This window comes from Dasypus novemcinctus, chromosome 11 (genome assembly GCF_030445035.2).
Source record: "Dasypus novemcinctus isolate mDasNov1 chromosome 11, mDasNov1.1.hap2, whole genome shotgun sequence".
NCBI classification, from domain to species: domain Eukaryota; kingdom Metazoa; phylum Chordata; class Mammalia; order Cingulata; family Dasypodidae; genus Dasypus; species Dasypus novemcinctus.
This window is the reverse complement of record NC_080683.1, coordinates 67489943-67513999: the sequence shown is the minus strand read 5'-3', so window position 1 is coordinate 67513999 and position 24057 is coordinate 67489943. Positions and strand designations below refer to the sequence as shown.

The 24057-nt window shown below is 35.0% G+C and overlaps 1 protein-coding gene across 7 annotated transcripts in view; it reads left to right on the top strand.

Moving 5' to 3' along the window:
- The first annotated feature begins 3674 nt into the window (after window positions 1-3674).
- EPHA7 (EPH receptor A7) overlaps window positions 3675-24057 on the top strand; it is a 209456-nt gene continuing 189073 nt past the window's right edge. For 3 of the 7 annotated variants that reach the window (XM_058307154.2, XM_058307153.2, XM_058307152.2), the window contains exons 1-3: window positions 3729-4090; window positions 8635-8699; window positions 12336-13005. In XM_058307154.2, the coding sequence (XP_058163137.1) occupies window positions 3994-4090; window positions 8635-8699; window positions 12336-13005 (832 nt within the window). In that variant the 5' untranslated portion in view covers window positions 3729-3993. Of the gene's footprint in view, window positions 4091-8634; window positions 8700-12335; window positions 13006-24057 lie in introns of all 7 variants that reach the window. The other 4 variants (XM_058307151.2, XM_058307156.2, XM_058307155.2 and 1 more) reach the window with 4 other exon arrangements.

The following is a 24057-nucleotide window of genomic DNA, read 5'->3' as shown; positions in this document are numbered from 1 at the left end:
TGAACTAAGGAGAGTGGATGAAATTTGATAAAGCCACAAACTATAGTTTGGAGTTATGATTTGATTTCTAACCTCTAACTTTCTATAGTGTCAGCTAAATCTTAAGCATAGCATAAGTGAAATTATTACTGCATGTGTTTTTCATGAGCTTATTTTATGTACATTTTTACATTAGACTGAACATAAATATTTTATACACACTACATAAATCATGCTAATGTAAATATGTAAATTATTTTCCTGCACAGAGGAAAGATTGTTTACATTTTGACTGAAACCTCAGAGAACTCAATTTTGTGTGATATCTATTAACTGAGACATCATGTTTCTTCTCTGTTTATAATCAGTTTCTTCTGCACAGTACCTTTTCTAATTCAGTTTAAATTATCCCCTTTTCAGTGATGAACTTGCATTTTCACATTTACCAGCTGTGAATGCATTTAGACAGTAAGTGCAAAAGTAGTAGGGTCAGGAACAGCCCTTTGATTTCATTGTTGTTGTTGTTAACTATTTAGTTTGACATTCTGGGATTTGTAAAACATTGAAGTCTCTGGTCGCTCCTTGCTCCTTTACCCTTCAAAGTCCCATTCAAACAACCAAAAAAGGAAAAAGAAAAAAGACATTTATTTGAAAACTTATGGAACATATTCCCTGAAATCATTAAAATTTACTATTGATTAACTATTTCTTTCTTCAAATCAGCATATATACCAGAGGTAAACATTGGGGCAAATATTAATATTGTATTTCTGCATTTATTTTCACATGTCTATAGTTACATGTGATTACTGGTCATTAGATAAAGTAACACAAAGTGATTTAAAGTTGGGTATTTTTCCTTTGCATTTGAAGATAAGTATTTTTCATCTTTCTACTACACAGTTTTGATAGGTGTTTTAAAACAGGAAAATAAATGGAAATATTAAATAGTTTTACAGTTCCTTTTTCTATATATATATATAAAACAAACTAAATAAAAGTAGGCTACTCTATCAACTGCATTGTAGGATGAGCACATAAAATTTAAAAAATAATTTTCAGAACTTCTGCTTTGCTCACATGTATTGGTTGAATACACCATTTGGTATTCTCCGGAAACCGACTTCTTTCCTAATTCATTTTACATATGTATACACACACGTTTACTTCTCTAAGACTCACTTTGGAAATAATATGCAAAAATCAATGATATGATTTTAAAATAAACTGTTTTAAAGTGATATGAAGAAACTCACCATTAAATCTTATTTTAAAATATGAAAGTCTTTTGCACTGATTATTTTTAATGGCTTCAGGTATAAACAGGTTTATATGACTTATTATCATTAGTCAATTACAATCTAATATCAATTCATATTAAAACATATGCTGTATAATACTGTATAATGAATATTATTGTCTTGACTGAAGCATGTTCTAAAAAAATTTAAATGCACGTCTGCTTTCTTTTTCAATACACCAGATACTACAAAAGAAAGAACAGAAGGTTGGTAAACTTAAAAAAAATGAGTATTATGGAGCAACTCTGCAGGGAAAACTGTCAGCAGCCTGGTACATGTGCATTTAATGTGAAGTCTCTTGTCTCTCAAACTAAAAGCAAAGCTGCACATGCCCCTGTCTCTGACAGAGAGAGGGGACATAATGAGGGGCCTCCCTGCACTACCTACACTCATCAGAGGGGTGAAGGATATTAGTTCTTTGGTTTCCTGGTTTTTATAGAAAGGTATTTGTATTCACCTCACTTAGTATTAGTCATTCAATAGATGAAAGGAATATTTTAAACTATAAAGGCTACTTTGGTGTCATTTTAAGAAGTGGGGATGAGACCCTGGGGAAAGTGCTGAAATCCTGGAGAATTTATTTTAACTATTAGAAGTGGTTTAATATTTACATTTGTGGTTCTGAGATTAAAAGTTTTGAAGCCCATATGTGGGAATTTGTTTTAAATTCTAGTGTTTTTAGTTCACAAATTTTAGTCTTAATGCGTCGATGTAAATACTGCTTGAGTTTCTCTGTGTATTCTACTTTTTTGTTTTGTTTTCTTTCAAGACTAATCTTTTAAGCAGTTACATTTTCATGCACTCTTTAAAGAGTACTTTGCTTTTAAATATAATTTCTAAATTATTTAATAGACATAATGGTTAAGAAAATGTTACATTTAAGAAATAAACTACAGAACCAAAGAGAGATTAGAAGACACGGAAATTCATTTTTTCTCTTCCGAGTAATTTTATTAGACATGTAAAAACTGCAGGAGACAATTTACCATAAAATAAAAAAATCTGGAAACTATCATCTCTGAGAAGTCTTTACCATAAATACCAGAAAGAATTCAATTTCCCAAAAGTGGGAAAACCTAGGAATCTTAGGCCAGATCAAACTTTGTGCCTATCATAAAGTCAAATGATGAATGACTGGCATTTTTTTTCTTTCTTTGGGGGGCGGTGGGGGGAGAAATATAGGACCGAGAAGAAAATGAGCATCTTAAATATGTGTAAATTACTCTGCATGACCCCTGGAATTGATTTGGCAATTAAGGTTCTTAAATTCTTCCTCTTATTATATTACCCATCCCTTCAATTGGAAGTGTCCGAAACTGCCTAATGGTAAACAGATTTCTCTGGACAGTAGTTCTTACTATTCGGGTTAACGAATTCACTGGAGATGGTGGTTACACTTTTTATTCTTAGTTTACCTTGAAAGATAATTACTGAATAATTATTCAATGGCTACTGAAAATTAGTAAATACTTGCGAAATCGGAAGGTCTTGCTTTAGGAATTCAATATGTGATAGCATTCTTTAAAATTAAATGTAATATATGCAGCGAAATGGGAAACGATCAAGGTGGAGCAATCCAAGGAAAACCTCAGAAAATGATAAATATGTTAAGAAAGATGATAAAGATCTTTCTGAAGGTTCTTAATATCCTACTTCATCCAACAAAGTACTGTGAAATGGTAGGGCGGGGGTGAGGGTGTACGTAAAACAAAAGACTTCCTTTCCTCACTTCTTTTTCCTGTTTCCTTAGCCAGAGCTTGTCGCAAACTCTTGGAAACATTGTTTAAACAGAATACATTTGGCTACTTTTATTCTTTCAGAGACCTTGGTGGGTGGTGCCGAGAGCTTAGTGCCTCTAGGGGATAAGAAAAAGAAAAGCAGAAACTCTTTTAATAAAGGCAAAAAACAAAGTTATCCGACAAGTTGAGGTTGTAGCAACCGAAAAAAAAACAACAACAACAAAAAAACAGGAAAAGGCACTTTACTTAAAGACACAGCTCATTTCTCTGCCCACGCTCGGTGCTTGGTAGCTGAGAGACGGGTTACTTAGCCTCTGGTTTCTAGAAGACCTTGAGGACTACAGCTATAGACACAAGGGCAATCGGAAGCATTATTCTTGGATTTATTCTGTCCCGCGAAAGCTACCGTTGCTAAAAGCAGAAAACTCACAGGAGCACCGCACCTCGGCTGCCATCCCCGTCCTCCCTCTCGGTGCAGCCAGGGAGAGAGCCAGGAGCTCGCAACCTGGAGGGAATCCTGGACCCGCAACCTGACTCCGCTCCGCGCGGATTGGCCCGCTCCCTGGACCCCGCCCCCGCGGCCGGGGCGGCCGCTTCGCCGGGCCCCGCCCCCCGGCCCTGGGAATCGCCGCCTGGAAGGCCGGCTGCGCCTGCCACTCAGCCCGAGTGGCGGAGGCTTTCTGCTCGGAGCCCCGCCCCCTCCCCCCTAATTGATATTATTGGAGTGTTGAGCAAGCGGCCGGTCTGCAGTCGGAGACTTGCAGGCAGCAAACGCGGTGCGAACGAACAGGAGAAAGAAAGAAAAATAAATAAATAAAAAATAAAAAGCGAAACGTGGAGCAGCCGGGCAGAGAAGGGGAATCGATGCGAGGAGCGCACTGACAAAAAAAACACCACTTCGGGGCAAACGGCGAGCATTTAAGAAGCTACGACTCGAGATAACTGAAACCTAAAATAAAACCTGCTCATGCACCATGGTTTTTCAAACTCGGCATCCTTCATGGATTATTTTATGCTACATCTGGCTGCTCCGCTTTGCACACACCGGCGAGGCGCAGGCTGCGAAGGAAGGTAAGGTGATAAAAAAGCAAAGTTTGTTCCGACTTATTTATTTAGCTGTCTACCTGCACGAGCCGACTCGTCCTCGGGGCTGCCGGCCGCGCCTCCGGCGCTGGGCGACCCTCCCCCGCCGGCTCCCCGCCCCCTCCCCGCTCCCGCTGCTCTGTCCGGCGGGCGGCGAGCGGGGCTGCCCCGAGACGCCCAGCAGCCCCGCGCCGGGAGCCGGGAGCCCGACCAGAGTGGGGTTTCTGGCTTGGACGGTCCGGAGGGCGTGAGCGACCACCGAGGGCGGGAGTTGGGGGGCGCGACCGGCGAGCTCATTCTCTCGGACCCTAGACGGCTGAAATCTCCCTCCCTCTCGCCCTCTCTTCCTGCTCTCTGTGTTTGTCTCGGGTGGGGAGAGCTGCGGCCGGAGTTGGGCGAAAGCCGGGGGAGTGCAGCCCCTGATGTCCCAGCCAGCTCGCCGGCGAGTGGGGGGAGCCCGGAGCCTTCCCGGGAGGGGGCGCCGAGACTGGAGCGCGAGCCGGACGTTCGGGTTACTAATGAAGTCCTCACTGCGTCGGAGGCGGCGGCGCGGGCCTGCGGTTGGCGCTCGGCCGCCGGCGCGGAACAATAACGCCGCGGAGGTGTAACCGGCGGGCGGCGCGCGCCTGGCGCGCGGGGCCCCGCGGCCGCAGGGCCAGTGACCGCGGGCTCGGCCGCGACGGGGGAGACAGGCGGACGCCTGGGGCTGTGCACTTTGTAACGAGATGGACGGTTAGGCGATCCGATGCCCCGAATCAATTGCCCCACAGTCCGGCCGTTGAGAAGTCCGGAGGACCAAACCTTGCCAAAGACCTGGACCCTGAGGGCTAGTTGTGCTTGGAGAGAGCACAGGTTTTATGCGGCCAGCCAGAAACGTCTGTGTGTGGTTATTATTATTTTCTTCTTATTCTTTGAACCAGTGAGAAGAGGTAAAATACCTTTCAGTGCCTGTAGTTGGAGCTGGGGAAAAATAAATCCTGTCAATGGAAATGTCTTGCTTCTGAGCCTTGTCACAATCCGCCCCATCCTCCCACCCCACCCCTTGTCTTCCCGGCTGTATATTTAATGTTGATTCTTCAGAAATTTAAAAGCAGAATACTGCCTTGTTCCCAAAATGTGGAGGGTGGAGGAATTTGATACCAGATTTAGGTCATCGTATTTACGGGACGGGGAATAAAAACCGGCCCTCGCTTCATCTATTCCTGAAAACTTGGCGATTTAGTGCTCCTTGTCTTTACCTCTCGTCGCACACGCTCTTCGTCCAGTTTTGTTCGTTCGCCCTCCCCCTACCGCCCCAGTGCCATATCCTACTCCTTCATTCAGACTGACCTTCTGACCCCAGTTTCCACATTGCAACCTGTGTCGAAGCTCAACTCATTCAGAGAAAACCGTGACTCAGAGCTGACCATTACGTATTTGCAGATGAACAGACGACAGAGGTCTGCTAGGAATACACATCATACACACACGCAAAAAACAAAAATCAAACCCTAAAATCCACATTTCCACCCTCATGACACTAGCGACCAGAAACATTCGATCGTGAAACCTTGTATTGACTGTTTCGGAATAGCGGGACCTGAGGAAAAGTTTGCACCGCCGCGGCGAAGCCTGGCGAGCTAGCACATGCAGACTAGGGCAGGAGTTTAAGCTATAAATAACTGCATCAGTAGAGGGAGAGGTTCCTACAGCCAGAATTCCTCCCTTGCTCGCTTCTGGGGTTAAGGTACGTGGAGAGGTTTCTGATTCTAGGTGCCCGGATTCTTTAAATGTATTAAGTGAATTGCTTAAAAGGCGGGCGGGGTGGCTTGCTGGGTGGTGGGCGGGTGTCGAGTGCGCCCGGCTTCGCTGTGGCGACGCTCCCAGCGCGCAGCGGCGATCAAGAGCTGAGATTCTGGGAGCGAGCAAGCCCTGAGCTGGCCCGCGGCGCCGTGGGCGCCCAGGCTCGAACGCTGGGAACCGCCTGGAGCAGGTGCCCATCCTACGGGAGTGGGATGGGGGCAGCTGGAGCAAGCTACGTGGCCTCTTCCTCTCCCTTCCCCGCACACGTTCTCCCGGAGGTCAATTCCCGATGCTAGAAGCGCGTGCAAGAGTCAGAGTCCAACGCTTGGAGGCGAAGTGCAGCTGCTGCTTTAACTACGTAAATTCCACTGCCGCCGCTGTCACCACCGCTTTTCTCTCAGAGGAGACGTTTCCTGAAAGCCTCTCCCCTTCCAGGCTGCTCCACGGAGCAAGGGCGCCACAGGCTCCCAGGGGTGCCCAGGTCTGGCGGAGGCCCGATGGTTCCGTGCGGGGGCGCGCGGGTCTGGAAGCCCCGGCCCCGCCCCGCGCGGTCCCGTCCCGCCCCGCCCCAGCCCCAGCCCCAGCCCCAGCCCCAGCCCCAGCCCCAGCCCCAGCCCCAGCCCCAGCCCCAGGACCGCGGCGGCTGCCTGCGCGCGCGGCCCGCGGCTGGGTCGGAGCGCGTTTGGCATTCGGTCCTTTTTCCCTGTCCTGCCCGCTCCGCGGAGCCCAGAATCCCGGACCTGAGCACCCCGCGACCCTGCCGGCTCCAGGGCTGCACACCCTTGGACGGGAAGAGAAGATGACATTAGGCTGTCTAAGCGGGAAGAGAAAAGCGCGCACTTGAAGATTTTACACAGGGACGGAAGGCGGGGAGTCAGAGCACTTTATATCTGCTTCTGATTAAACGTTCTCTGGCCGGTTTCTGATTTGTTTTTATTTGTTGGTTGGTTTGTTCTCTTAACTTGTTTCCTATCACCGCCCTGCATAAGTCCGGGGTTCCTACCCCCAGGCTGTGCTGAGGGGTAACAGAATCACAATAAAGAATTATCGCAATACTTATTTCTTCTCAAAATAACACAAGAAGGTCACGTAGGTTTAAAATCCGGTTGCCTCTTAGTATAGAAGACATAAGGGAAAAAAAAAATTTTTTTCAAAAGGATAGTACGTGAAACCCACTTTGTTCCCTTGTACTTGATCTTCATTGTTGATAGTAAAAATAAAATAAACATTAAAATGTAATTTTATATAAATTCACTAGTCCAACAATTTACTGATGTTTCAGGTGTGAAATGCAACATAAACTGCATTTTTTTCCTAATTGAAAGGAAGTCAAATGTTTGTGACCAAGATTTTGGCTGCCATAGTCTCCCTGAGTTTTAAGTGTAAAACATTTTTGAAAAAACAAAGTACCTCCAGCTATTCATCTTTAGTTACCTTGACTAGCATGAACAAGTTGAACATATAATCAACTGTTCCTTTGTTTTCTTAGCATAACACATTTTCATTGCCCTTCAAATACACGTTATTTTGCTCCCAGTGAATGGGAGCTGTTCAGTATTATAAGTCCATATAAGTGTGTATGTATTTTAAGTCCAAATTCTAACGTTATACCGAGGTTGATGTTAAGCATTTTTACATAATTAAAAATGTACTCACTACTATCTTTGGACAAATGGATGCATTTGTTAAAATATTTTAGAGTCAGAGGATTATTTTTAAAGAATAACTCTAAAATCAGTTTCACCAAAGAGTGACTGTTTTAGGAGGGTAGTTGTCCTAAAAAAGCAATAAAATATATTAAATTGAAAGTCTCATGTGTCTTAATATGAGACATTCTAATGCACTCCCCTATATTAATAATACTAGAAGCATTTATTACGTGTTATATAAATTACAAATATTAAATTATATTGTGTTTTTCAATGATATAAAAGTGAAATACACCTATTTTTAAAAGTCATCAGAGTTTAACAGTACCGTTTTGAGAATTACCTAATGATTTGAAGTATTTAGGAATTAAAAATAAATATTGAAAACATGTTTGGCTAATCTATAAGTATATCTTGTAAATAATAAGCAATTAATTTTTCTCATAGCATTGCTTAACATATTAAACATTATTTTTTTAAAAGTTTATTTTTAAAGCAGTTTTAGGTTTATAGAAAAATTGCACAGAAATTACAGAGTTCCCATACCACTCCTCCCATTGACTTAAGATTTTAGAACATTTTTATATTCATTTTGGCTTAAAAGACGTTATTGTATATGGACATTGTAAAAAAGAAACTCCAGTTTGCACAGGGCCTAGGAAATATTATATATTAAATATAATATGTGGTAGAAGATTAAAAATTATTGGCAGACTGGAGAGTAATATAGAGTTACATTTTATTATGTTCATGTTATTATATTTAATGTTGGAGGGATCAATGGTTGATAAAACTTTTTATAATATATAATTATATAATCAACATATATCTCTTTTATCCTTATTTTCATACTGCTACTAAGTTTATTTTAATATTTGTTGTTAAAATACCATATATAATATTGGTATTTTAGCACCTTTTTCCCCTGAGAAAGTGAAAAGTATCAGGTGGGTACTGTATTCATTTCACCATTCATTTACATAAATATCTATGTATCTTAACTTATAAAGTGATAATTATATAAAAACAGATTCACTTTAATACGTTTTCAAGTGTGTGTCTGTTTTTCATGTAACATTTGGAAATAAAACTCTTTTTCAGTGCTACTGCTGGATTCTAAAGCGCAGCAAACAGAGTTGGAATGGATTTCCTCCCCACCTAATGGGGTAAGTACTTCTCATAAAATATCAACTTTTACTTTTAAAATAAGAAACAAAACCTCCCACCTCCGAGGGAATTATTCACATTCTTCGTATTTAAACAAATGGTTTAATTCCAAATATCTTGTTCAATATTTTGTGTTTATAATGAAGCATTGAGTTCTCTGGGTACAGAGTGTATACTTAAAACTTGAAGAAACAGATTAAAAATTCCTTATAACCATAGCCTTTTGAGTTTCTTTTGTACATAGAATCATACCTTAAGTTCCAGGCTATAAATGCTAACTAATTGCCGGGAACATTCCTTTCACAAACTCACTTAAACCTCTTTTAGTTGCTTTATGCTTCTGTAGTATAATCAGCAGGTAAGTCATATGGAGTTATTGAAATAGTATGTAATCTGCTTTCCTCTTTTAAAAACAGTTTTAGCTTCATTCAAAATATACATTAAAAGGTAACTAAAAATATAATATGCTCAACATTTTAACATGTAATTTGCTATACAATATTATTTGGAGTCTCCAAATTTATCTCATTTGCTATCTGCTGTTATTAATCAGAAGTGATGGCAGAGCATGCGCATATTACAGTAAAAATCTGCTACATAGTAAAAATTGAGTGTAACTGGGCCAATGAAAATATACCAAAATATGAATAAGCCCTAAAACATGCTGACCATTTTGTTTAATATATCCAAGAAGATACATTGCTAATTTAAATTTAATTTAATACCCATGTATTCAGGGCTTATTTTAATTGTGAGAGAGGACAAATTCTTCTTTCATCCCCTATGAAAGAAGAGGCATCCAAGAGAGGAGACTATCTCCCATTGTTACTTAAGTTAATCTTCAGCACAGTAAGAAATCTGGAGTCAAAAATAGCATGAAGTATGAGATAGGGTATAAAAAGTGTAACAAATCCTGTCAAGAGAAGAATGTCTGAAAGGGATTTTGAGCATAAAAACAACATCATAAAATCAACATATCAAGAACTAAAAATCAGTTTATGAATGCAAAATGTGTATGAGGGAAATGTCTTTAAAATATTCATCTTTTTAACTAAATTTTTTAGAATTTGCTTAAAATCGTGTTTATCTGCATTGATCACAGTAAATTTTGAAACAAAGGGCAGTATTTTACAGTATAAATACATATAAAAATGCACTGAGTTTGAAGTATGAATATAATACTTTTCTTAGAAGTGAAATAGTTTCCACAAGTAAAATAATATACATTATAGTAAGACATTAATGATAAAAAATGAAATATCTTTCTTGCCAATGACAGATGTAGCCCATTTTCTACCATCCATCAATTAAAAAAAAATAGAGAGGATGGTTTTATCTCTGAGGAGAAGTAAACTGATAGATGATTGTAGTATTTCATCCATGTTATCCACAAAACGATAAATTTTGAATGTCAGTGTTATATTGGGCTCAAATGGGCATTTTATCAGCCCAAAGTATCTGTTAACAGTTAACCCTGCGTATATATAGAAGTCAACAGATATTAGAAATGATGATTGACAACATTTTCCATAAATGAAACAGACTGGGTCACATGTGATAAAATAACTAAATGGAAGTAAAATGTTACAAAAATATAAGTTTCTAGAAAATATTTTATAAGCATACTATATAAAAATGCAGTGTCTGAAATAAGGTATTTTTCCCAGTGGCATTTGTGGAAATGATTGCAGGCTCTTATAAAGTGAGATAATAAAGCAAGAATTGCATTAAATGAATTTATGTAGTCTCACTATTTGTTATCTTTCACTACAATAGTTGTCTTGAAGCACCTCTCAGGAATATTTTTAAATGAAAATTAACTGGGTTTCATAGGTAATAAAATTGATTTTTCATACAGAGAACAAAATAATATAATTGTTCTTCAAGTTAGAAAAAGGAATTCTTGAGATATATCTCTTTATAATAATTAGCCTTGGTTTCTTTAAACTCAGGAATTGTTAATTGCTGAAAATAGCACATTTATGTTAGTAGGTCTTGATTTTGGGGCAGATAGTATTATTGGTTTTACTTCTTTTAATCGTTTCAGTGTAATTAAGAAACCAAAATCTACCTGTCCAAATGGATAACTTTGGATATATTTGGCTGAGTGCCATTCAAACAAAGTATAAGCTGCTAATTGAAACAAAGGGAAAATATGTACACTGTTAACCGATCACCAACTCATATCATGTTGAATAAAACTGATCACAAACGCAAATCATATTGAATAAAAGTTAAACATGAAAATGGGCACTTGCAGCACTGGGACCTTTGATGATATCAGGCTGCATAATAAAACTAGCAAATATTCTATAACCATTACACAAGAAATTCCTGAATTGTGGTGTATTACTAATTTATCATTGTTGTTAATTTTCTAAGAACTAGAGCTTTAAAAGTAGATTTTAATATTATATATAATATTTAATAAATTTGTATATGATTAAGTTTTATAAATTAAACCTATTACTACATACTTAGTAGTAGTTTATTGTCCCATCATCTTTTCCTGAAGCAGTGGTTTAAATATTACATGCTATATAACTGAACTTAAATACTAATACATTTTTATATTTGAAATGAATACTAGTAGATTATAGCTACACTATAAAGATATCATAAATTTTGTAAAGAGGGAAAATTTGGAATAGTGGTGAGAATGGAAATAACTATATATAGGATACCAGTTTAGGATTTTAGGGGTATTAGGTGAAATGTGTTTATCGCTGAGCAATATAGGTAATATTCTATGTGTCTTAATAATCTTTGGAATTGTAGATTCTGCTAAGCTTAATTTTTCTTTTTTTGTGAGCATGTATAATATGGGCTTGTTTGTAGTATGTGTTATGTCAGCATTTAAATGGATATTTTTAAACATCTGCTCTTTTTCCTATTGAAAAACTTATCACTAAATATGAAACCAGTATGCTGATTTGCCATGTACCTTTGATTGTTGAAAACAGTTTATTGGTGAAGATGAATCACATTTTTATAAATAGTTCTTTATAGTTATTAGCTCTATATGCAATATTATATACAACACTTCAATAAGTAAATAGCACTTTAAAATGTTGCTCCCTTATATTTCATTTTGAAAAGATTGTAAATATATTCTGCCTTATAAATGTCAACATGTTGTTGAATGCTTTTACATTTCACAATACTCTTGGAAGTTTCATATCAGTGTTTTTAGATATTCTCTAAATTTAAGTATAATATGGACATTTAAAATGTCAACCAAATTAACAAAAATTCTGCCTGTACCTATGTTTGTGTTTTAAATGGTAATTTAAATAGTCATAAACTTTAGTCTATAAAATTTATAATCTCAGTGGAGAATGTAAACATAAGAAAACATATACAAAGAAACAATAATACACTAGTAAGCAGATATTGAGCCAAGTGAGATGTTTATTGTATGTACAAACAATACAATCTAAATGATTTTTCTACCACCAGAATTAAGTTGAACTAGGAACCCCTATATTCTTTGGTTGCAGTGTTTGCCAGAGTAGAGGTGAATCGTACTCTTTCAAAGATATGCTTTTGTGATATACTGAAGATTGCTCATATGCTTTCAAGAACAAAATGCTATTTTTTGCTGAATGACTGATGACCTTTTATTAATTTTACAGTGGGAAGAAATTAGTGGTTTGGATGAGAACTACACCCCAATACGAACATATCAGGTATGCCAGGTCATGGAACCCAACCAAAACAACTGGCTGCGGACTAACTGGATTTCGAAAGGCAATGCACAAAGGATTTTTGTAGAGCTGAAATTCACCCTGAGGGATTGTAACAGTCTTCCTGGAGTACTGGGAACTTGCAAGGAAACTTTTAATTTGTACTATTATGAAACAGACTACGACACTGGCAGGAATATAAGAGAAAATCTATATGTAAAAATAGACACCATTGCTGCAGATGAAAGTTTTACCCAGGGTGACCTTGGTGAAAGAAAGATGAAGCTTAATACTGAGGTGAGAGAGATTGGACCTTTGTCCAAAAAGGGATTCTATCTTGCCTTTCAGGATGTAGGGGCTTGCATAGCTTTGGTTTCTGTCAAAGTATACTACAAGAAGTGCTGGTCCATTATTGAGAACTTAGCTATCTTTCCAGACACAGTGACTGGTTCAGAATTTTCCTCTTTAGTCGAGGTTCGAGGGACATGTGTCAGTAGTGCAGAGGAAGAGGCGGAGAACTCCCCCAGGATGCACTGCAGTGCAGAAGGAGAATGGTTAGTGCCTATTGGAAAGTGCATCTGCAAAGCAGGGTACCAGCAAAAAGGAGACACTTGTGAACGTAAGTAATATTTACTTTTAAAATCCACTGCATTTTTTTTTTTATTTCAACATCAGACATTTTAAGTAATAATAATTATCTCAACAAATGAGTTCTGCGTTACCAGTAACCCAGTTCCTTAGGTCTTAGAAAAAGTCACTATTGAACTTAACAATGATTGCCTACAGCGGTATCTGTGCTAAGAATATGCAATAAGTATTGGCATTAATGATGTATGTTGCTAAAATTTCATTTGCCCTGCACTTGACATGGAAGTCAGCAGTTGTACATTGCCCTATGAAGTTTAAGAGAGGAGATTGGGCAGGTGAACTTTAGCCTGAGAAGACTGAGGCGACTTTAGTCAGGATTTAATGACAGGTGATTTCCTCTTTGTTTTTAAACCTTTATTGTCTGAGCCTGTAAGTAACAGAAGAAAAGGCTATAACAAGAACTCAACTGACTGGCCGGGCATATATAAATATATTTACAAACTTTTAGAATTATCTTTTATAAATACTAAAACTTTGATTCAAAAATCATCAAATTTCACTTAATAAAATTCTGTGGTTACTTCTTCCAAAGCTGTATTTCTATTCTAAACTAAATTAAAAAATGATTTTATTTCTGTTAAGTCATGGTGCAGTGGACATATGTTTGTCTCAATGGGCTATAGTAAAGTTTTAACAAATATTTTTCTGTTTTTTAAAACTGGATTTTCTCTCACATAGCATTCTATGATCTTAAAAATTGGCCAGTATTTTTCTATTTAAAACTATGTCACAAGGACCTTCAAAATTGACTGATTTTATAAAATATGTAAGATAACCTTACTATCTTATAATAAGGTTATATTATTTATGCATCTTTTAACTTATGACTTATAAGAAGTAATGCTTTCCATAAAGTAACTTTTATATTCTTTGCATTCTGAAGAAGCATCGTATTTTATTTTAATATTTGTAATTCCTAGGTAATTCAGAGGTGAATCTAGCTAATTTTTTTTTTTTGATAACTTTCTGCATGAGGATACTCTTCCATGTGTTTTATATATAGTAGCTCATTTAATAAAGTAGGTGTCATTATTGTCTTTATTTTACGGACTAGGAACCAAATTGGGGCTATCAAAAATAAATAGCTTACTTTCAATTGCATAAATAAGTAAATGTTTTAGCTTAGATTTTAAAAAGGGCATTCTCATGCCAGAGTCTGGGCTTTTAACGATATTGTCCTGGTTTCCATCATGAAAAAAGAAATAAACCTAGCTGATCATATTCTGGTTTCATTGCTGAACTAAAATAGCTCACCACTGGTGGTTTGGTACCCCCATCTAATTACAAATTACTTTTATTTCCTCATAGAATTCTCATTATAGTAGAATTCAAAAATATTAATTTAGATATATTTATATCTCTACTGTACAATAGGGTAGCCACTAGCCACATATAACTCTTTAGGTTTTGAAATGTGGCTGTTTTTAAATTGAGATTGCGGCAAATATATCATATGCACACAATGGATGTTGAAGGCATTGTACACAAAAAACACACTAAAAATGTAACATCTCATTAATAGTTTTTTATGTTGAGTACATGTTGCAGTAATACATGTTATATAAAATGGGTGAAATAAAATATATTATTAAAATTAATTTCAGTCTTTTTACCCGTTTTTTTAATGTGGCTACTAGAAACTTAAAAATTACATATGTATCTAGTACTATATATCTATATGATAGCCCAGATTTAGATGGTATACTGAGAAATAAATTTTTCGGACCCTGTCTGAAGACTTAAGTACTTCATGGGGAGAGTTGTTAAGCATGTACATTACCTATGATCAAATACTCAATTATCAGCTATACTATAGCTTACACTGTGAAGTGAACTTAAATGGAGATGCTACATGTTCAGGTTCTTTCAAGTCTGTTACGCAAACTCATTTGCTAACACCCGAAGGAACCAACCAGTCTACCCACTATTCTCTACCCCATCCATCCCTCACTCGAAGAATTTCTAATTGAGCAGAAAATCCTGCAGGTTCTATATTTAAGGCAATCAAAAACTGGTGAAGATTTATCATTATTAGTAGACAGAATTCTATCCATTGGGTAAGTACAGAAACAAATTTAGTGAACTGATTAATTCAGTGAAATACAATGTTTCTGTTGACTGGAAGCTAACAGTTACTTGAAAGTGGTGGGAGATTCAACCATTATAACAATTATTAAAAAAATTTAAGGGTACAGTATTAGACTTTACCTGTAAAAGCCGTTGTTTCCAGTAGTTTGCACATCTTTATTGATGAGAAAGTGGAATTTAAAACTTCTGCACAATTAAAAATAGGAAAAACCAAAAAGCAGGAATGCATATAAAAATGATAATAAATTTGCGTGAAAAAAGACTAAGAAATGAAACGTTCTCCTCTTTCAAGATTTAATGATTTTAAAGAAAATTACAGTATTTTTGGTTCATTTTGTGTAATTTAACTCCAATGATTTCTACAGTTACTTGTTAATAAGAAAAAGCAAAAAGGGACAGGTTGATTTCTATACTTGTAAATATAGAACTTAGTAAGAAAAAGCAGTTTTTATCTGTTTGGATTCTATACAAATATGATGAAGAAAAGATCCCAGTTTCTTCCAAACGAGCAAAATAATCTCATTAAATTTGGGAAAATTGCTTACATTCATTCATTTTTATTTCAAGAATTAAAATCACATTTGATTACCAAAGTTGTCACCTGCAAAATACACTAAGGTACTTAAAAATAAAGTGAAATTACTTTACCATCATCCACATTAATTCCGCATTAGAATTAGTGGAATTAGGTATTAATAGTAAGAGTTCATTAAAAACAACAACAAAAAGCAAATCTGATTAAAGTAGGTAAGATTCTTCCTATAGTTCACCTGCAAGAATAGGTGTTCGTTTTTGTAAATCAAGTAAATTCTTTATGATACAACTTTCTTAATTTTTAACCTTGGTGATTTTGACAAAGGAATTAAATACCTTATACTTAACTATGGTACTATGTTCATTTGCAAAAACGCTTCCCTCTTTGGCATAATTCCAGTGCATTGCTGCAAGAGTACTTGCCTCTGGAATCAATCCAGGCCTGCCTTTATCGTATTTCTCCTGTTTCCTTTCAGTGATCTTGTTAAGAGTTTGGAAACAAATTTCAATCCCATACTGAGGAAAACTTATGTGTGTAAGAGAGGATGCAAGTGAGTCACTAGCCGAATGAGGATGGTTAGCCACTTAAAGGCAAGGTTTATCTGAGTACTGCGTTTTCTGGAGTAGCCCGTTTTTAGGTTAGTTAGGATTTTAAACACATAAGGACCGGATGAAATATAAACAACTATGAAAACAGATTACACTTGGGATTCTTTCATGTAACAGCTTTTGTTTTTTGTGTTTTTAAAAATTAACTCTCAATTTTGAAAAATAAATGACTCTCAATTTTACTAGTATATGGAGAACTTCCAACTATTAATATACTACTTGGAAGTTCTCCATATATTAATATACTACTTTTTAAAGACATCTTTTCATATGATTTTAAAATTTTAGCATACTTTATAGAAAAAAGACCTTTCAAAAATTTTCCTTATATGATTTTTCATGACTTCTAGGCAAATTAACCTACATATTTTTTTCTTAGTTTAAAAAGTGAAATTGTTTTGTAAAATTGAGAGTGGATTCTATTATCTTTTTACTTACATAAATACTTTTGGGAGAATAATAAAATTGGATACTGAAATATATTTGGGAAATTTAGAACTTTTGTACGTGTGATTCCATTTAGAAAATAGGATAATATTTGTTGGTGTGTGAAGTTCAATATTAAAACTTGAATTTATAAAGGGAATTTGCAGTTTATGCAACTGATGTTCATTTCTCATTAATCCTTATCACTTTATTTCTAACTCTTTATCTCTATCTCTCCAACAACATAAAAAGAAACAGAAGCTCAGAGATATTAATAAGCACAACATTGGATAAGAATTCAATATTTTAGGTCTTGAAGAACTAATGAAACTTTATTCTAAGTAGTGTGACCATATGCCTGGATTGCCTGGGCTGATTGTTTTGCTTGTCCTGGAAAGATTATTAACCCTGCCTCCTTTCACATTCAGAAGTATTCTCATTTGGGTAATAAAATATGTGGTCACTCTAGTTGTAAAAAAAAAATCCAAAGATGTAGTACAGTTTTCGTCCCCATAGATCAGAACACAGATAAGTGATTTACTTGCATTATATGTATTGCTTAATTTCAATGTTTTTAATTAAATTAAAAGATTTAGAAATTTCCTTTTTGATTATTTCATGAAAAGGGGAATTCAAAGAATCATCTATTACTAATTTTTGTTACAAAGAATTTCCCTAATAGTTGCTTCTTAATATTTTGTGTTAATAACTTAATATGATCTATCATTATTTTAGTAACATATAATCTGTGCACATGAAACATATATATACTTCAATAAATTAAAATTTACTGTTTTTATAGCATTAATAATATTTTAAATCCAAGTGTTTCTTGATCAGATTTTTTGAAAACCTTTTATTTTCATAGAAAATTAACGTGTAAATTGTTCCATCAATTTTCATGATGACTAGTGAGACGATATAATAGCATATATGTACATACACAGATAAGCGTGATATACTTCAGGGTTAAGAGCTTAGGTTCTGGAACCAAAAGAGTTTTAAAATCCTGGCCTCCACAACTTCTTAGGTTGTGTAAACTAGGACAATCTCTTAAAACCTTAATTTCCTTAAGTATAAAATGGGGCTAATAAAAATAGTAATTCCCTCATAGGGTTTTTGTCAGAAGTGAATGAAATTATGTAAGAATACTTTTTGGGACGTAGCAAATAATCAATAAATGCCTGCTATTATCTTGTTTTACTAATACAATAGGAGTTTGCTAAATCAAGGAATCTCATGGTAATGAATGAATGAACATATATTATATAGGTCACAAATTGGTAAACATCCTTTAAGCCAATAACTCACCCCTGGTAATTTACCTAAGAAGACACTTCAGTGAAAGACAAGAACAATTTACATAACCTTTCCCCCTTGGCTTTGTATATAAGAAAATATTGGAAATAACTCAATTGTCTAAAGTTAGGCGAATAAGTAAATTAAGGTACATCAACTTCAATGAATTTAGTCTTAAAATATAAATGATGCTTTGTAGGTTTTTTTGAATGGTTTTATTAATAACTTTGAATGAAAAAGAAAATAAAAGTGTATATACACTAATATTTTAAATTATGCAAAGTGTGCATGTGGAAAAGAATAAATGGGAACATAAGATATAATGAGTATATCAGATTGGTGGCATAGTGGGTGATTCTTTATTCTTTCCATGTTTTATTAAAATGTCTTGAACATTAACTTTTTTTTTTTACAGTATAATTGTAAATAACCTGGTAGCTCATGCAAGGAAAACTTGAATTTTATCTTCAAAATATGGGTTTTAAATTAAGTTGGTTTCTGTATATAGCACAGGGCTTAGCTTATGAAGAAATGGCAGGTATAGCTTAAATGTATAAACGGAGGGCATGATTCAAGGCATTGAATAAAAACAAATCATAGATATTGTTTGTTTTTAGTTATTAATAGGTATTGATAGGTGCCACAAGCAGTTTTAAGTGCTTTGTACAAATTAATTTATTTAATTTTATAGGGTGGTGTTACTAATTTATTTTCTAATAGGTAGACACAATGATTACACAATTTAAAAGACAAAATTACTCTTTTTGATGGATATATGAAAAAACTGAGGAACAGTGAAAGTGGGTTAGGTATCCAAAATCTTGAAGAGTTGAATGCTGTTTTATCAAGGCTATCTAGCTCCAGAATCCTTGCTCCTAACCAAAAGCTTCAACCATGTCTTTATAGATAACCTTTTTCTCTATCACAACGTCCTCTATAAAGATAAACTTTAAAAAAATATACATTTGGAAAGGTAATATAATTTTAACAATTTACTTCATTTATAATAATTTCAAAATATTTAAGTTTCTTGGTCTGTCCCAACATCCTGTCCTAAGTTTTTCATCTGCTTTGTATTCTCTTTCCTACTCCAATTGTTTCTTCATACAGAATTCTGATGTGTTTGGTAAAACACAACTTGGATAGTATTATTTTATCATTCAGAAGCTTCAGTGGCTCCTAATTACCTATAAAAATATCCCTATATTTTAGACGAGTATTTAAATTCCTCCAGCATAACTCTGATCTTATCTAACTTGAAGTCACTTATTTTTCAATATTTGAAGCCCATGTTCCCCTGCCTGGTAATGATCTCTCACTCTGTCTTAAGCATATCCCTAAGTATTTCTCCCATCCTTTTATTTAACTTTTGGACTCAAACACACAGAAAAACAAATAAACCACCATGGCCTCTCAGGATTACCTGTTGTACCTTAATCTTACATAGCCTGCAAAAGAACCTCCCTAACTTCTTCAGTGACCTCTTTTTTCCATATTCTGATGATGGTTACTGGCAGTACCATTTTTTCTGGTTCTTACCGTGCATTTCAGCGTACCTTTCCACAATGCCCCTCTAAGCTTGCGCAGGCTGTTGAAATTCTGCCCTTCCTTACAAGTTCAAATTAAAACCTACATATACCATAGTAAGATGATCTTTCCTTTTGAATGTTTATACTTTGACCTCAGCCTGTGGGAATCATCACATGCTACCTTATATCATTATTCATATTTACCTTCTATAACTTCTAAGCTGCTTCTCAAATTTCTCTATCTAGTGCAGTATTTTAGGCCACATAAATCTTTCAATAAATATAAATCAAGTTTTTTAAAGACTTACTCATATACTACCCACTGCCAAGGCAAATAATTTCTTACTGTGTATTTTGCTATTTGTTGTAATGGGTAGTCTCTATGAGTAGTCTTAAGCTTTGTGAGCATGTGACTCATTATTGTATTTCATTTTCTTTTTAGTATACTATGAAAATAATTAGCAAACCTGGACAGGAATCTGCTCCAGATTTGAAGGATTTATTTCTATCAAAATAATATATATATTATTCACTGTCACATTTCCATTCTCTGTTTATAACTGTCTTGGTGTATCTTTTTCTTTTCAGTTTCACTGTCTTCTTCCCGTTATGAAATGAAAGGCATTTCACTCTCTTTGCTATTATCTATCTCTTGAGGTAGAGAGAGCATCAAGAGCCTGATTATATTGTCTAAAATAAAAATGCCTTTAAGTGTGTTTACGTTTATATTATATGAGAAAATAGCTTTTGTTATAAGATTACCAGGAAATAATAGAAAGGAACAGAACTTGAACATCAATCCTAAAGCTAATATTTTACACTCTTTTATAAATCAGAGTTTATGTAAACTCAGTATTATAGTAAAATAGTTTTCTGCTTTTGGTTATACCTGCTTTACCTTTACAATTTTCCTTGCACTTCTTTAAATTACTCACTTGGCAAAAGCGCATAATATTTGTTTTAAGGCATAGGTAAATAGACAGTGTGCATAGATCTAGAAGAACCTGTGCTACTCACACAGTCCCTGTCCCAAGGAACAACTATGGGTACCAGTTTCTTCTGTATTTTCAAAAATATTTGCTCATAATTCCTATAGAAAAATATCATCATGATTACTTAAAATTAGAATCATGTCATAATTTCCTACTAGACTATTTTAGACTTCAGTAAAAAATCACACTGTATTTTTACTCATCTTTAGTCATCTTTGAGTTTACCCATGGTATTTTCAACATCATAACAATCCAACAAATAACAATCCAACAAATAAGCAAGGACAGGAAAAGAAAGAATTCATGAAGAAGATAAGGAATAAGAAAAGAGAGGAAAGAATACAAATTAATATCTCTGGTTTAGCTTTCTAAGATTTATAAGCTTATTACATGGCTTCTTATTAGCCTAGTTTTGGCAGGTATATGGGTCACTCATTTATACTTTGTCGTGGAAGTTTAAATTGGCTTCAATTTCTGGCAAGCTATTTGGTAATATAAATAAATGATACCTTAAAATTTTGTATTTAGTTTGACGTGTCTATCCAACTTCTACCAATTTCCTCAGAGGTAATTATTACTAATCTGTGAACGATTTTATTTATAATGACATTTAATATAATTAGCTTTATTTGTGCAGATAATATTAATCTTATTATTTTCATGGGAAGAATTTCACCCAGCTATAAATATGACACTTTCTCTGTGTGCATTCAAAAACTGATGCATGAATTAGAAGCAGAAAAATTCAGAAAATTCTTTTATTTCAGTATTCCTTGCTTTTAATCTATTGCAAAATATCTCACAAACATAGTTTTATGGAAGGATTTCTCTTTAGGATATTCATGTAGAGTTACTTTGTGGTCACTAGAAGGTCACATGCAAATATAATTTGAAAGTTTTTATTTTTTTATCTGGTAGCAAGAAACAGTTCAATTTTGAGATTAAGTCAGGTTAATGAGGTATAGACATTAATTTTTATTTCTTACCTGTGATGTAAACTCTATTAAAAATTATAGAATCCAAAAGTATTTATTATAATATTTATCCCAAATAACAGCATTTCATGGGAACGCAGAATAATAAGTAAGTCAGATATAATGAATGTGAATTATATCAAATTCTTTGATCCTATGAGAGAGTTTGGAGGGTTTATTGATACACTAATTTGTTTAGCCAAGTCTAGTGTTAATGAATAACATAAGTAGAACCCAGGGAAAATATATTTTGGGGTATAATAATGTGAAAATTTTTCATGCAGCTTGCATTTTGTAGTGTGGATTTATAATTCATTCACTAAAAGAGCTTACTGTTGATGATTATATTTTGCCTTCCATATATTAGAAATTCAAGAGGCTTTGAAAGAATACATACTGTGTTTTATCTTTTAGTGTACGTGTCACCCAATTAACACCTAGTTTAGTCACTCACCTATGTGGTGTTGGCCTCAGACCTGTACTAAAGCCAATAACACTGTGAATTGCAGTCTTTTTAAAGAAAAGTTAATTCTGGAGAAGGGAGCACCATGTGTATTAACTACATATCTTGAATCTCTCATATATTAAAGTTGAATGGTCAGCAATCTGTTATGTCAATATTACCTACTGTACTTTTTAAGAAGATCATTCTTTCTAAACAAGAATTAGGGTGGGAGAAGGATTAAAGGTGGGGAAGGGTAGGGAGGATAGATTATATCTAAAGAATGTGTTTGCATTAGGTATCACCAGATATAATAAAAGTTTATTTTTTTGAGAAAAGCCAATTGAATAATAGTATGTTCACTGAACACTCTGTATTTTTCAGTGCTTTAGATGGTCTATGTTTATTTTAGTAGTAGTTTGCTATTATTAGCTAAACTAGTTTCCATGTAGAAAGTGACACATAATGAAATTAATTTACCTAATGACGTTAATGACATTAATTTAAACTAGTAGATGGTTGAGTTAAATAAATCTAATGATTTAAAAGTGTTTCTTTATGTCTTTCACTGTTGTTTTAACAAAGTAAAATAACTTACACTTTCCAGTATTCTTAATTTAGTTGACATTTTCCCGCAATGTACTTTTATCCTTGAAATGAGATGTGAAACAGGATACATTCCTTGCCCAATCAAATGTAATAAATTCATTATAATGTGACTGTTCTTTGGGCGTTCTTGCACTCTCTGACAATACAATCTCCTCCAAGATAATTAGAATCATAAGCATTGAGTGTTTGAGTATTCCTTAAAGATTATCAAAGATAAATGAGTGTTTTAAATTTTATTATATATTTTTAGTATTATATATTTTTAATATATAATAATGTCTTCATGGCTCTATCAGTTCAATATGAGCACTATCAACTCAGGGCTTTTACTCTTTCCATTTCAACATTATATGCACACACCTTATTTATACATATATGAATAAACACATTTATATAAACACATATTTACATGTACACAAATATGCATATGTACACACACATTCATATTTATGTTTATACATGCATACCACACACAACTCATACCTGCGTACATCGAGGGGAAAAACTTTAAGTCAGCATAGTGGAACAAGAACACAAGTTTATTTTCTCCTTGACCCATTTTTAGATTTCTTAGTTGGTGTGGTCTTATCCCTTAATTTATAAGTGCTGACTAGTTAAGATTTTCTTCTCTGTAAAGATCTCAATTAACAAAAAAGCTGAAAATTCCTATTGAATACTAGATTTTTGCATATCTTTAAAAGACAAAAATAAAGCTACCTCAGTAATGTCTTTAAATTTTGGTACATGATGCAAAAATTGATACACAGTCAACCTTTCTTTCTTTATCTTAGAGTTGATGTTTAGGTTTTCTCTTGTGTATGAATTACTTGAAGGCTATTTATGTCTAGGAAGAGAACAGAAAGTGCATTTCATTTCTTTATTTCCCCTAAATTTCTGTAGTATTTGACCAAATTCTAGGATGAGCAGTTAGTGCATGTTTTAGATATTGTGACTACTGTACATAAATACATTTTAAAATGACATCTATGAGCACCTCTTATACTGTTGGATGTTTAAAATTGGGCGTGGAAGCAGAGGCTCTGTTCCTAAACCAGAAGACTTGTCTTGATAGCTGAGAAACCTCCAGACTTTAGCCTCTTAGCCCTTGCAGCAAATGGTAGAGGGACAGTAATGTTCTGAAAAAATCTATTTCACAAAACTGACCTTTAAAATTAACACCTGTTAAATTTAGATGTTTTGGTTGTGAATGGGAGCTGGGAAAATGTGTAGCTCCACGTTTATTATGTTGAGGCAGTATTTCAGTTTGCTAAGAAAACCAGACAGGAACTTTATAGGTTCACCATTTCGGCCATGCTTCTTACTATGCCTACTGTTTATTCTGCACAAACATTATGTAGAATAGCACTGTGTTTTTCAAGGTTGAATATAATGCTTTGATCATCTCCCTTCGTTTGTAAAATTTTTCAATAAGACAGCATTGCCACTGCAAATTCAAGCAGCTTTCTCATTGATTTAAAAGATTATTCACCAGACCATTACAATATGTGTATTCATCCCTTT